The 16,027-nt window shown below is 42.4% G+C and overlaps 1 protein-coding gene across 1 annotated transcript in view; it reads right to left on the bottom strand.

Moving 5' to 3' along the window:
* The window catches only part of ZDHHC17 (zDHHC palmitoyltransferase 17), a 75,448-nt gene that overhangs the window by 38,126 nt on the left and 21,295 nt on the right, over nucleotides 1–16,027 (bottom strand). Inside the window, exons 3-8 of the mRNA XM_073560020.1 lie at nucleotides 14,256–14,378; nucleotides 9,807–9,884; nucleotides 5,955–6,099; nucleotides 4,203–4,267; nucleotides 2,233–2,395; nucleotides 812–937 (exon numbers count right to left, since the gene is read on the bottom strand). Coding sequence (XP_073416121.1) covers nucleotides 812–937; nucleotides 2,233–2,395; nucleotides 4,203–4,267; nucleotides 5,955–6,099; nucleotides 9,807–9,884; nucleotides 14,256–14,378 — 700 coding nt within the window. The remainder of the gene's footprint in view (nucleotides 1–811; nucleotides 938–2,232; nucleotides 2,396–4,202; nucleotides 4,268–5,954; nucleotides 6,100–9,806; nucleotides 9,885–14,255; nucleotides 14,379–16,027) is intronic.

Below are 16,027 nucleotides of genomic sequence, written 5' to 3'. Positions count from 1 at the left end.
CCAGAGGGGTTATAAACTATTCTTATTATTCAATAAAACTCACCAAATAGAGTGCCAGATTCTTGAATTTTTGTACCAGTCAGAGGCTGGGGTTCAAAGGAGTACCGTCATGACAGACCCTGGCCATCAATGCAACACATTGGTGCCAGATGATTGCATCATGGGTGTGCCGATGGGCACATGGATTGGTGTACTTCCTGCCGGCATACTGTAAATGCTGCTGTCAGATTGACAGCAGCATTTAACAGGTTAACAGACGAGCTCTGTTCCATGTGCGGCTGAATATCACAACCATCAACTCAGTTTCTGAGCCCGAATCAGAGTCAGGGAGCGGGCGAATGACATAACTGTACGTTACATACTGGTAAGGGGTTAAAGGAAGGGATCTTTTTCCTACTAAAGAGGTGAGAGGTCAGCAGTAACACACCCAAGTACCACCTGCATCGAATCAGAACATTGGTCAACTCCATTCCACAACAATTTACAGGCATCTGGATGGTTGACATCTTTTTTGCCACTTAATTCTGTGCCTGTAGACACATACGGACTCGAAGTACATTCCGCATGTAGCCATTGACCCAAACGTGTGAAGGGTATGGTTGTACATCATCTCTGGAGGAGCTGAATGTAAATCTAACACAAATCAGTGCCACCTACATGTAGGAACCTTATATAACTAACTTAAACAGATACGTTTAGATAAAAAAGGAAATTGGATCTCAAGTAAAAAGGTTTCAGAAATACAAATCTTCTGCAACTGCAAACCCTAAAAACAAGACCGAAAAGGCCAAGGGATTTGTCACAAATTTACCTTGTCTGCTTTTAGCTTTTTCAGGAAGGAGGGACTATCATAGCCTTTGGCTTGTCTTGCTTCTTGCAAATGGTTAATCATCCAGACATTTTTTCTCTGTTTTGCTAAATCGAGTGGCGATTCTCCCTGTTGTAATACATGTAAGGTAAAAAAACATTTTACGTATATTAACAAAGGTAAAGAAGTATTTCATGTCAGACATTCAAATATTATCAGCAGTATATCTTCCCCACTAATAATTTCACCAGTATTTCTTCCCCCTACAATAATCTCACCAACATTTCTTCCCCCTTACAATAATTTCACCAGCATTTTCCCCCCTACAATATTCTCACCAGTATTTCTCCCCCCCTACAATAATCTCGCCAGCATTTCTTTCCCCCTACAATAATCTCACCAGCATTTCTCCCCCTACAATAATCTCACCAGCATTTCTCCCCCTACAATAATCTCATCAGTATTTCTCCCCCCCTACAATAATCTCGCCAGCATTTCTTTCCTACTACAATAATCTCACAAGTATTTCTTCCCCGCTACAATAACCTCACCTGTATTTCTTCCCCCTACAATAATCTCACCAGCATTTCTCCCCCCTACAATAATCTCACCAGTATTTCTCCCCCATACAATAATCTCGCCAGCATTTCTTTCCTACTACAATAATCTCACAAGTATTTCTTCCCCGCTACAATAACCTCACATGTATTTCTTCCCCCTACAATAATCTCACCAGCATTTCTCCCCCCTACAATAATCTCACCAGCATTTCTCCCCCCTACAATAATCTCACCAGCATTTCTCCCCCCTACAATAATCTCTCCAGTATTTCCCCCCCCAATCATCTCGCCAGCATTTCTTTCCCACTACAATAATCTCACAACTATTACTTCCCCGCTACAATAACCTCACCCTTATTTCTTCCCCCTACAATAATCTCACCAGCATTTCTTCCCCCTACAATAATCTCACCCTTATTTCTTCCCCCTACAATAATCTCACCAGCATTTCTTCCCCGCCACAATAATCGAACCAGTGTTTCTTCATCCCTTCAACATCACCAGTATTTCTCTCCTCCACAATATAACCAATATTTCCCCTCACAATATCATTAGTATTTCTTCGCTCATACATCACCAGTATCCACCCCCACAATACTCAGTGTTTCCCTCCCTCCAATAATATCACCAGCATTTCTCCCAATATCCCCAGTGAATATCCCCAGTGACTACTACATTACAACTCTTTATCTCTGCATAAGTAACAAAAAAAAAGTAGTTAAATTTATGTTCAAAACAAATTTCTTTATGTAGTGTATGATATACGATACACTTCCGAGACCTTAGACCTTTTACGCATTGGAAAATACACAATGCCATAGAGATGTATTATTACATTTTCCACTTAAAATCAAGTAATTTTACCTTGATATTCTGTGCGTCAACATTGGCACCAGCGTCAAGGAGCAAACTAATAACTGTTGTATTTCCAGCCAAAACAGCCCAGTGTAGTGCAGTGTTCTTATGGTACTTGTCACCAAGATTAATGGACACATTAAACGTAAGGAGCAATCTCGAGGGGTCCACACTATAGAGGCAGGAAAAAAAAATTAAGTGTAACTGCAGGTTAAAAAAAAAACAAAACCCCCAACAATTTGATATGTAACGGAGACAAGTTAGAAGTTTTGCTCACAGACCTTCTAATGAGCACAGCTTCTGTCTCAGAAGACAAAATTGGTCATGGGTAGAGAATGTTTTAAGATAACAAATAAGCAGTACTTACCTGTAATTCTCCTGCCGCTTCTCCACCAGTGACTTCCCATCTGCAACACATAACCGCTGCAGCCAATCACTGACCTTAGAGGTTTTTTGCCATGTACCCCGTCAAAAACCAGTAGGCCAGCAACTGGCAGCAGTGGTCAATGTTTTGTAGAAGGGACGTCACTGCTGAGGCACAAAGACTGACGGGAAGCAGGGACTTAAACCAAGCAAGAACTGCTCAGTTTATTAATTTCAGCACTACCTACCAGTGAATGTATTTTTGTCTTCCCAGCATCATTCTTGTCAAACTGTCTGGTATGGTATGGTAGATCATCATCATTTCAAGTGGTCCTTCAGTCCAAACTTAAGATACATGACTATACATTTCGAATGTATGGTCAAAGAACCTGGTGCCCCCATTATGAAGGTTCTGGCTACTAGCTCTGCTGTTCTAGTTCTATTTCTTTAGTCTTATAAAATGGCCACTACAGTCTGTGACTGCTCTATGGTCCACATTCTTAGAAGCCACCGAACGCCTACTCCAAACATGGAGTGACACTGAGTGCATGGACACCATCGCTAACTTTGGGCAGAACTCATGACTAACCATGCTTTGGGCCTAACTAAGCAGAGAGACAGTTCAGTTTCTAAAATGCTGTATTTTAAAGGCGAGTCTATTTTGTGTGATACTTTTCTTCTACTACAAAAAAAAGAGAAAATTACTACAAAGTGGACCATAAAAGTAAATGTGACTCGTCATAATGCACAGGCAACCTTTTGTATCACCTCTGAAAATCTGCCTAATTAAAGAGGGGTCCAACACCTTGGATCTCCTTTTATTATTCCCTTCAGGTATACATGACAAAGTATTAAACAGCAACTATCATTTAAAGAAGATCTTAGAGAAGGTTTTGCCTATGTAATCTGAGGGCAGCATGAGGTAGAGGCTGAGCACAGATTTCAGCAATGTGTCACTTATTAGGCTGTGTGCTATGGTTTCATTACAATGAGTGTTTTATCAGCAGGAGATCTTAACATTACAGGACTACAGCTTGTGTGCATCCTGGTCCAACTTCACCCCCAGTAAGTAATATACTTTCGATATGCAATGTACACAAAAAATCTGCTAATCAGGCGTGTTTTGGCGGGGACAGCTTTCAGACCTCTGCTACATCTAAAAAAAAAAAACTCTCATTGCGTCACAACTGCTGCATCCAGCAAACTATGTGATAAATCACTGGAATCAGGGTCTCTTTTCCTACATTATGCTTCTTTCAGGTGAGGTAGCAAAAACCTGCTGAACCTGAGGAGGTGCAGGAACATTGTCAGATCAGACCACAGCTCCTGACCAGCGGAGGAAACAAAAGAGAGGATATTACAGCATGAGACGGCAGCTGATTCTTTTTGTGAGATGAAACATTTCCTGCCTGTTTTTAAGCAATGGTTTACCTCCCATGCTGTCCTGTCTGTATACTCTATTGCTTCGTCCCCTGCCAGGAGCTGTGGTATGATCACACCATGTCCCTGCACGGTCAGACACAGCCATGTTTTTTTTATTTAGAATGGCTTACCTTTTTTTTTTTTTTTTTTTTGAGTTTTGCTTGTCAGGGAAATAAACAGAAATAAGTAGTTACCTGTGCGTCCTATAAGCTGCCCACATTAATGCAGTCATGCCATTATGATCCATCATATCTATATCCTGGAACAAAAAGATGACGATATGTTATTGAGGTGTAAATAATTCTCAAGCTCGCATTTCTAGTCGCCTAGAAGATATCAGTAGCTAAAGGACGAGTCTGATGGATACAGGAGACGGCCTCTCGCCACTAAGTGACCGTTTCTTCTTACTACTGAGCCTAGAGACGGAGTAATCCGGTGCAGAACCTGGGAGCCCAGCACCACTTCACATGTTTATGGCTAAAAGCAGACTCTGGTCCATCGAGTTCCACCAATAACCCAACAACTCCATATAGAAAGTAGCATGTGGCCTGGACCCTTACAACTCTTCATATTGGGAATCTAACATTTCAAACCCATTTTCTTAAGCAGGTTTAAAATAAACCCTGCAGAGCATCTGGAATTAGTATTCCTTTACTCCTCTTATTGGCCCATAGAAATACATGTAGCTGAACGCTCCGATCCGAGTGCAGGCGACTGACGCGTGAGACTCGTCCTAGTTTCTCGCATGTGAGTATGAGCCCTAAAAATTTGACTACACTTCTGTAATTGCAAAACCAAATCGAAAAAAACCTCTTTTCCCCCCCCCTAAGACATAAAATTTTAAGTTCATGGTAACAATCATTGCAATGATACACATGGAGAGGCTTTTTATGCCTCTTCTAAAAGGATGTGTTCGCCATCTGCTGGCCAAGAGATGTAACATCATTGTTGAATTTTGGGAGGAAAAAATGATAATAGTGATCTTCCATATTTTTTGGATTATAAGACGCACTTTCTTTCCCTCCAAATTTTGGGGGAAAAAGGGGGTGCGTCTTATAACGCGGATATACCTTACCGGTACCGTTGCTGCATGCTGGGATTGGGGGGTGTCCGGCAGTGCTACGGGGGTGTCCAGCGGTGATGCGGGGGCTCTCTTCAGATCTTAGTGCCAAGATCTCCATCTGCGCATTTGCTGCTCCCCTGCGGTCATTTTCCCAGAGTCCACCACACAGGAAACCATGGGGCTCTGGCTTTTCACAAAATGTTGGCCGAGTTCCCACAGCACCAGAGACACGGGCAGCAGCACCGGAGACACGGGCAGCACCGGAGACACCCGCAGCAGCACCGCTGGACACTCCTGCAGCTCCGGACAACCGCAGTGGCGCGTCGCACATCGGAACACCCCCTCATCCCAGCCTGTGACCTGCAGCATAACCCCACTCCTGCCTCCTCAAGCAGCGACCCTGAGACCCCCGCTTCAACGCAGCCACCACCCCCGGTAAGCAATAAGACGCATGGATTATAAGAAGCACCACCATTTTATTAAAAAAAAAAAATTCCTATTTTTCTCCTCAAACTTTGGGGTGCATCTTATAATCCCGAGCGTCTTATAATCTGAAAAATACGGTAATTTGTTCTAGAGGAGTTAACACCAGTATCCACTCACAGGACAGCAAATGGGATATTAGCTTAGAATCTATAGCAATTTCCAGACTATATTCAGATATGTATTTTGTTCAAACAAAGTATTCAAATTTAATCTAGATTTGTAAATATAGTTTAAAAAATAGATTTAATCACAAATAAAATTTTTAATATTAAACATACTTATTTTATGCAAAACATATAGGGTGTTAGGAATTCATCATATACATTTGTTAACTAAGGTTCTAATTAGATTTTCAAAATTAATGTATAATTATAAGACCAAGGTAAATAAACTCTACCTGTCCTTTTGCTATAAGATATGCCACAATTGAGGTATGCGCAAACTGGGCAGCTAGCTGAATACAGCTGCAGCCTTCTCCATCTATAAGTGAGGGGTCAGCGCCATATTTCATCAACTGGACAACCATGGAGAGATGTCCCTGCCTGAAAAACAAACAGAAGACCAACATAAATACAGAGACTTAAATTCTTCCTACCAATATATAAAAAAACGAAAAAGGAAATATAATCTTAGGATTGGGGGGTTGCCCTGCGCTCAAAGTTCATTTTAAGATCTTAGAATAATAATTTCCACAATTGGATGTGTTAAAAAAAAAAAAAAAAATGTTCCTGTGCTGAGATAATCTTATAAGTGTGCACCAACATAACAGCCGCGTCTGACCGTGCAGGAACATGGTCCGATTGTACCACATCTCTAGGCCAGCGGAGGAAGCAATAGAATATAAGGACAGGACAGCATGGGATCGTAAAGGTTTCTTTTTGCAACATAAAACATTTTAAACAGAGTTTCTTAGGAAATTCCTCATGGGCAATGGCTTCCAGTATACAATTGGATGTGGAACTTGTTTCTGTGAGGTAAATCATTTCTTTCTGTGAAGCAAAACATTTCCCACAGGCAGAGAAATGTTTTACCTCACAGAAAGAACCAGCTATGATCTCCTGAAGTAATGTCGGTATACTCTCTTGCTTCCTCCCCTGCCCAGGAGCTGTGGTATGATCAGACCATGTTCCTGTACGGTCAGACACGGCCATTACACAGCAGGGGCACATTTATAAGATTATCTCAGCACAGGGACATTTATTTTAACACATCCAATTGTGGAAGTTATTATTATTCCAAGATGTATTGACTAAAATGCTGTAGGAAAACCAGGTTCTAGGTAAATCCTAGCACTAGAGGTCCTGAGTAGGAGCACCTGGCTAGCTATGAATAACCAAGCCATGTGCTCAGGTCTGTCAGCTAGGTGAGCGGAGCAGTGTGAGGTATCAGTGAATGTGAGCACGCTGAGCTTAAAGCAGGGCCTGAATTCCTGTCTACACGAGACTCCATTATTAGCTTGCCATCACTGAAAAATTACTGATTTTTGTTTTTACTTTTGTGCTGGAAAAAGGCAGTTTTCATTTAAAGAACTTGTGCAAGGTTATGGCATTTAAAGGGAAGGTGCCACTAGTTTTCTTGTTGTTTTTTTTGTGAAATTAAGCTTAAAATAGTAATTAAAATGTATATGTATTAATGCAATGTTTGCACACATTTCTATATGAAAAATATTATATTTTTCTTACAAATTATATATATATATATATATATATATATATATACCACTAGGGGGAGCATTTTCCATTTTAGACCTCAAGCAGCTATAGTAAGACTTACCAGCTTTACTGATAGCTGAAAAACTGGGGCAGTAACTGCCGACATCACCATTTCCCTTCCCTTTTGGGTGTTCTAGTATCCCTGGGGCAGAATGAAGAGTAGCATCACAGGGCGGCGCCATTTTGTGGGTGACTGCCCTGTGATCTGCTATCACCAGCAGTTACTGTCTCTCTCACCCAGACTACATGATTCTCTCACCCCCCCTCCACAATGTCTGGCCATTCACTGCAGACCTGCAGCTCCTTATCTTACTGAGGGATGAATCACAGCTCCTGCTGATAGCTCATAATGCTGATGGGACACTGTTCCTCCTTGTCTTTGCCCTGTCTGAAACTCTGCCAGTGCTTTTCTCCTGCATTTTACTCCTGTCAATCTAGTATCTGCCGGGAGCAGTACTGCTTATGTTAGCAGATCCGAGGGCTCCATGAACATGGCAGCAGAACACTCACACTACTGTGATTTGTGCAGCCCACAGAGGCGTGCCCAGCTCACAGCAGTGATGTTGCCTAAAGGGCCTTTTACACATAGCAATATCGCTAAAGCGTCAACGATTTTGTGACGCAACAGTGATATCGCTAGCGATCTCGCTACATGTGACACTTACCTCCGACCGGCCCCCTGCTGGATATTGCTGATCGTGCGAGAACGTCCTGGGCCGTTTACTTCTCGCTGGTGCTGACGAGCGACGCATGGACGCAGGCGGAAGTCGTCATCATCGCTGCGTGTGACAGGTAAGTAATGACCGCCGAGCATCGCTGCATCGCTGGTGAGATCTGCCTGTTTGGCAGCTCACTAGTGACCGTTTAGCGATGCACCAGCGATCCTGACCGGGTCATATCGTTGTTGGGATCGCTGGTGCATCGCTAAATGTAATGGGGCCTTTACAATCGATAGGAGATAACAGACGGACGCCGACCCTATGACCATGGGCTGCCGTATTATGACACTGATAGTGTAATGCTGCTACTGTGAAAGCAAGATGTCAGCCCCCAGTGCCTTCTTTAAACTCCTATAACACACGAAATATGTTTCAAATGCATTCAAAACTTGGTTATAACAGCATGTTATGCTACATTACATTGATTTATTAATGATCTACAAGGGCGGTACCTTCCCTTTAATAAACCTCACTCTGTTTTGACAAGAATCGGGTGCCTGTGTGATCTCTAGTGCCTACATGATAGCGTGAATCCCTACAATGTATTTTGTTCTTTGGACAACACCTTTAAATTCAACTGGGCAGACAAGATGTAAAGTAGAAATAGCCACAGTGATATCCATTGATTACGATCAAACTATTTGGCCAAGGTTGCATTAATTTGCAAAACTTCTCCCTTCGTTTTATAGATGAGGTCTAGCATTGATATATGAAGGGAGGAATGAGACCAGACTCAGGGCACTGAACTGCCCATATAATCACATTGGGGTCAGATTAATGTGAAAAACCGAAGACTCGCTGTTAGGGGTATACTGCGACAGAGAAGGTCCAGAAGACCGTGGTGTTTCACATACTCCTGCACTGGTTTCTGTCAGCCATTCTGTGGAGCGCTCCTGAAGCTTTCCGGCTTCGATGGTCTCAGCTGTACGCTGCTGGCCCCTCTGCTATATATACTCGCCTCTGACAATCAGGGATTGCCAATGTTAGCTTCATACTGACTAGTTCTGCAGTAGGAGGTGTTGGTTGCTTGAGGAGCTATTTAGAGAGTTTCCTAAAGACTGTTCCTTTGTGATTTGTCTGTGTGAATATCCTCATCCTCTATTTTTTTTTGTTCCTTAACCCCTTAGCGAGAGCCAATTTGGTACTTAATGACCAGACCAATCTTTACAATTCTGACCACTGTCACTTATGAGGTTATAACTCTGGAACGCTTCCATGACCCCTGAGTGTAAGAAAGGCACCGTATTATCAGGGAGAATGGAGCGTTTAATAAAAAGCAATAACACCCGCTCTAAGTAGCTGTCTACAGGGAGAAGTGTTATAGTACCCCAAAGAGGTTCTCCAGCCCTTCTCTCCTCACCCAGAGTGAAGGGGTATGTAACCTCTGCAGCCAAAAAATGGCCTCCGTGGTGATCAAGGAGTCACTGCCGAGACCCGCGACTGGTGGCAGCACTTGTGTCCGTATGGCAGGATTAGGAAGTACAGCGCTTGTCTCAGCACATCCTGCTCAGGTCGTACAAAAAGGTGACTGCTGCCATCAATCACTGTCCTCAACCCTGACAAGTTGGTTACCCTGTGGCACAGGGATTTATTTTTTTATATTGTTATATGCCAAAAAAAGGGGGATGGCAAAAAAAAAAAAAAAGACGGCAACTCTAGGTAGTAAGAGTGGGTGGGCTGCTGCAATCCAGCAAGTTGCAGTTTCTGCTGACTTATTTCTAACTTGTCTGTCGTCACACAGCCACATTCACCATCACTACTTGGGATTTAGCACCTTAATGTTACATAGTCAGAGTCCTGATGGAGCTCTAGCCTTACCTAGTTGCCCAATGAAGGGGAGTGGAGTTTAGATCACCTCCAAGTTGGTCCACAATAGCACCTTTAGATATGTAGAACCTGCAAATAAAGGAACACGAGGGGTTATCCTTACAAGACCAGCCAAGTCCTTGAGTCCTATATTGGTGTATGGGTGTCACAGGTGGGTTTCCTGCCATCTGCTGGAGCAGACAGTCTTTTGAGTAACTAGTTTCACACTGGCGGTGTAATACAGTCTCACGCAAGGAGAAGAGTGGCTTTCAACAATGATAAAATGTGATCATGATTTTTTTTTTTTGAGGAAGGGTTTTCCTGATATGTCAGCCTCATTAAGAAGTTTAGTTGCATTTACTACAAGCTTTGACCGTTACAATTGATGTTTTAATGTTCCCAATAATAATAAAAAATGGATTATATATCCAAACTCATCCCAAAATAATATACAGAATAAAATTAATCAGGAATGAAGAGCAATAAGGAAGAATTTTAAATGTTTAAGGGTTATCGTCCAAATCACATTATGTTCTTGTATTACGGTAATGTATGGTGGCTTGGTGGTTCGCATAGTAGCCTTCCGGCACTTGGGTCCTGTATTAAATGCCCACCAAGGAATTTATATGGTCTCCTCATGAGTGAATGGGTTTCCTGCAGGTACTCCGGTGTCCTCCCACACTCCAAAGACATACTGATAGGGGATTTAGATTGTGAGCCCCAATGGGGACAGCGACGATAATGTCTGCAAAGTGCTGTGGAATTAATGATGCTACATAAGCTAGTAAAATGAATAAAATAAACATTTATTCAGTTGTGCCAATATAACTTATTTTTAAATCTGCGCCGTTTTGCACCAATCACTCTCCATGAGATGCCTCTCCAGGTTCTATTCACCCTCTAGTTGCCATTGGAATCATCCTGCTGTAGCAACAGTGAACCGGGTTGATCATGTGCAGTGCAGTCTCTCTCAGCTACCTTCCTACCAGCACAGTTCTGTGAATTTTACCTTTAGGATACACTATGTTCCAATACATTTATTGCTCTTGTACAGACTGGCTGATTTTATTTTCTGCTATATACATACAGTGGGGCAAAAAAGTATTTAGTCAGTCAGCAATAGTGCAAGTTCCACCACTTAAAAAGATGAGAGGCGTCTATAATTTACATCATAGGTAGACCTCAACTATGGGAGACATACTGAGAAAAAAAATCCAGAAAATCACATTGTCTGTTTTTTTTCATTTTATTTGCATATTATGGTGGAAAATAAGTATTTGGTCAGAAACAAAATTTCATCTCAATACTTTGTGATATATCCTTTGTTGGCAATGACAGAGGTCAAACGTTTTCTGTAAGTCTTCACAAGGTTGCCACACACTGTTGTTGGTATGTTGGCCCATTCCTCCATGCAGATCTCCTCTAGAGCAGTGATGTTTTTGGCTTTTCGCTTGGCAACACTGACTTTCAACTCCCTCGAAAGGTTTTCTATAGGGTTGAGATCTGGAGACTGGCTAGGCCACTCCAGGACCTTGAAATGCTTCTTACGAAGCCACTCCTTCATTGCCCTGGCGGTGTGCTTTGGATCATTGTCATGTTGAAAGACCCAGCCACGTTTCATATTTAATGCCCTTGCTGATGGAAGGAGGTTTGCACTCAAAATCTCACGACACATGGCCCCATTCATTCTTTCATGTACCCGGATCAGTCGTCCTGGCCCCTTTGCAGAGAAACAGCCCCAAAGCATGATGTTTCCACCACCATGCTTTACAGTAGGTATGGTGTTTGATGGATGCAACTCAGTATTCTTTTTCCTCCAAACACGACAAGTTGTGTTTCTACCAAACAGTTCCAGTTTGGTTTCATCAGACCATAGGACATTCTCCCAAAACTCCTCTGGATCATCCAAATGCTCTATAGCAAACTTCAGACGGGCCCAGACATGTACAGGCTTAAGCAGTGGGACACGTCTGGCACTGCAGGATCTGAGTCCATGGTGGCGTAGTGTGTTACTTATGGTAGGCCTTGTTACATTGGTCCCAGCTCTCTGCAGTTCATTCACTAGGTCCCCCCGCGTGGTTCTGGGATTTTTGCTCACCGTTCTTGTGATCATTCTGACCCCACGGGGTGGGATTTTGCGTGGAGCACCAGATCGAGGGAGATTATCAGTGGTCTTGTATGTCTTCCATTTTCTAATTATTGCTCCCACAGTTGATTTCTTCACTCCAAGCTGGTTGGCTATTGCAGATTCAGTCTTCCCAGCCTGGTGCAGGGCTACAATTTTGTTTCTGGTGTCCTTTGACAGCTCTTTGGTCTTCACCATAGTGGAGTTTGGAGTCAGACTGTTTGAGGGTGTGCACAGGTGTTTTTTTATACTGATAACAAGTTTAAACAGGTGCCATTACTACAGGTAATGAGTGGAGGAAAGAGGAGACTCTTAAAGAAGAAGTTACAGGTCTGTGAGAGCCAGAAATCTTGATTGCTTGTTTCTGACCAAATACTTATTTTCCACCATAATATGCAAATAAAATGAAAAAAAAACAGACAATGTGATTATCTGGATTTTTTTTTCTCAGTTTGTCTCCCATAGTTGAGGTCTACCTATGATGTAAATTACAGACGCCTCTCATCTTTTTAAGTGGTGGAACTTGCACTATTGCTGACTGACTAAATACTTTTTTGCCCCACTGTAAATATAGCTGTTTGTGTGTTTTTACAACCTTTGTTGGTTTCTAGCAGTGTTCAAAAATTCTTCTGCAATCCCCTACAATGATCTAGGCAGCACAAGGCTGAGCCTTGTTTGTTGCCTGTGACTAACGGATGAGTCCTGACTAGAGATGAGCAAATTTGATCGGATTCGGTTCTGAATATGATCAGAATCGTATATTGTTTTTGCAATATTCATTAAACACAGCCTAACGTCATTAGAGTCAATGGGAGTCGAAATTACCTAACATGTTCGGAACCAATCATACATTCGGCACGAATATTGTTTGAATATGGCTCAAATTTGTCAAAATTAGATTCGGAGCCAAAATCCAAACAAATTCACTTAGGCTAGTTTCACACTAGCGTTTTGGAGCGCAGCGTCGGCCTGCGCACGGCCGCCGCTAAGCCCCGCCCCCTGCCGCGCCTCCGCTGTTAGCTCCGCCCACCGGCACATGCGCCCTGCGTCCCCTATCTTTATCACAGGGGGCGCAGGCCGTGCGCAGTATGCGTTTGGCGGCGCATGCGCCTTTTTGACGGTGCGCCGACGCAACCAAACTGCAGCAGGCCTGCGCCCCCAGTGATAAAGATAGGGGATGCAGGACGCATGCAGCGTCATGCGCCGGTGGGCGGAGCTACCAGCGGAGGCGCGGCAGGGGGCGGGGCTTAGCGGCGGCCGTGCGCAGGCAGTCGCTGCGCTCAAACGCTAGTGTGAAACTAGCCTTATCTCTAGTCCTGAGAAACTGCAAATGCTTCCCTGTTGATCCATACTGCAGAAGATAATCCTCTGCCATGTGCATTAACAGAGCAGCATTTGAAATTTCATATCACTGATCTGTCAGCGGCAGGCAGAGACATCTTTGTTCTACACTGACTACTAATTACAAGCTCCCTTCTAGAGGAGTTCAGCAGAGACACCTGATACACAGAGTTTAAGTCCACAAAATTTGTATGAAAAACATATGCAAATTTTATTAGTTTACAAGACAATTCAGTATATAATGAAGAAATAATCAATTTTCGACAGAGGGTCTTTATATTAGAGACAGGTTGCACAAAAAAGACCAGTGTGTCCAGACATGATATTAAGAGGTGGGGGAGCAATTAACAACCACATATCAAATATTATAAAATGTCTTTAGTGCTTCTAAAACTAATCATGGCTGCTGGATAGATTAAATCATTATTGAGGATCCAAATATCCTCTCTTATAGTTTAAATGTCTATACATGGATTGCTTGTTTTAACAGTCACAATTTAATTGCAAACTTGCTCACACCCATAGTGCCTCAGTCAGGATCACACGGTACTGCAGCCCCAACGCGCGTTTCGCGCTGGTTTCTTCCGGGGGCTTAAACTCTCTGTCTCTAGGTTATTTAAGAGTGTCCAATGGGGATTTCCCTAGTCCCAGTAACAAGACTGTGGAATCCCCCAATCTGGCTATATACGTATATGTATTTTGTTCTGACTTTGTTATCAGAGTTCAGCAGAGTTGCGAGCTCCTATAAACCAGCTAATTATGTAAAAATACATAGGCAGCTATACAGATTTAAATGGTGGTAGATAAAATTGAATATAACATACACCTCATTGCTTATCCTTATTCTCTATGATCACATTCATTTGATAGTGCATGCTGCAAAACAAGTATACACCTGGTACACAGATTGGAGGAATATATTGTAATTTTGCAGCTTGTTGACCCTTGCCAAGAACTATGTGACAAGGATGCTGCATTTATGAAGCTTTACTCACTTCACCAGATCTATCCTATTGTTGATGGCAGCCCAGTGAAGCAGAGTAACATTCTCTTTGTCAGGTTGTCGCACATCATAGCCTGCGTCCACCAGCTCTCTGCAACGCTCATATATTCCATATCTGAGGAGACGACAGAAGGGGAAAAAAAAAAAAAAAAAAAAAATCAGACGAATACTAATATAAGCAAATAGATCAGAGCATTGATCATCACAAAAATTGTAATAAAGAGCCAAATAGCCGCCTAGAGAATGTAGTAAGGCGATAAAACACTCCTATAGATATACTTGAAAACGAAGAGAGATGTAGTCAGAAAGTCTTGTCTATAATAATCCAAACATAATAATACAACAACATTTTATATAGTATTTTTCACTCAGAATAAATAGTAATATAAAGCATCACGTAGATTGTAAAGGACTCAGGCAAAGCAAGGGATAGGGAAACCAAAAGTTGGCTTTTACCCCTGTAGGGATTGATTAGCTTGTAAAAATTTTGAGAGGACCACGTCATTCACTTCCTCAGATGACTCTTGTGAGTTCAAAAATCAGATAATAGATCACATGTAGTACAACTCATGTGATATATTATGCTAGATAAACTTATAATCTAATTTACGCAGAACCTAGCTCGTGTGAATTGGGTGCGAGAACGCCAAAACACGTGAGGGACATCCTTGCCGCCCTTGAGAACCCTAAAAACAATCCTTAGGCACTTCAGAGACATGCAAAATTGTAGTCCTAGAGGACTAAGGGTATGGCATTGACAGGATCCGTACTGGAATTAGAGAGGGAGATGCCAAACATCTACTGGCCCAAAGGGAATGTAGCTGAATCACAGTTCTGGGAACTATGGTACTAGAGGGCCTTAATGAACAACTTAGCTTTGTCTCATATTTATAGGCCTATTTCTCTGGATTTGGTTTTTATTTGTGCGTCTTTTCTTTATTTGTATTTTACCAGTTGTTTATAGTCATACTGGCTACTGATTGACTCTAACATTGATGCTGGATCTTAGGATCTTAAAGTGATTGAGCCATTTTATCGGACCAACATATGCAACTTACCCCTGCTGAGATGAAATTTAAAGATCCATCTTATTCTCCAAGTTATGGAAATGTATTTAAATGACTTATTGTTAAATATTCAGGGGATTTGGTATGGGATATGTATGAGAATATTTGTTTTAGATATCTGATCTTTTATTCTATTTTTCTTTACATCAGCTTACTATGATATGTTTTGTACTGGTCATGCACACTGTACTCACTGTCTACATATTGAATTACATATATGTTTTTATAGTGTTCTAGCTGAATAGCTCGGGCATAGTAACTAAACTGTGTTTAGTTATAACAAATTATAATGATTATATTGCACATAAAATATTTCACATCATATATTCAACACTACAGATTTGCAACAAAAATTAACCAAATGATTACCCAAGTATTGATACACCTCATGCTTCTGCTTTTTACACAGCCTCCTCCTGCACCTCACGCTCCTCCTTTTAGTATCAGCCACAGGGGATATATACCTTCCCGCTCTGCCCGTTCGCAGCCCCGTTCTCCACTCGCCGTCCCGCTCTCTTCCTCCGAAGCGCAGCTCTCCACCCGCCGTCCCGCTCTCTCCCTCAGCAGCCCTGCTCTCCATCCACCGTCCCGCTCTCTCCCTCCGCAACACCTGTCTCCACTGGCCGTCCTGCTCTCTCAGACCTCAGAAGCCCCACTTTCGCTCCACAGCCCCGCTATCTCCTTCCACAGCCCAGCT

The sequence above is a fragment of the Dendrobates tinctorius genome, unplaced genomic scaffold, assembly GCF_039654945.1.
Source record: "Dendrobates tinctorius isolate UK_male_01 unplaced genomic scaffold, ASM3965494v1 ptg000290l, whole genome shotgun sequence".
NCBI lineage: Eukaryota > Metazoa > Chordata > Amphibia > Anura > Dendrobatidae > Dendrobates > Dendrobates tinctorius.
This window is presented reverse-complemented; position numbering and strand designations above follow the sequence as displayed.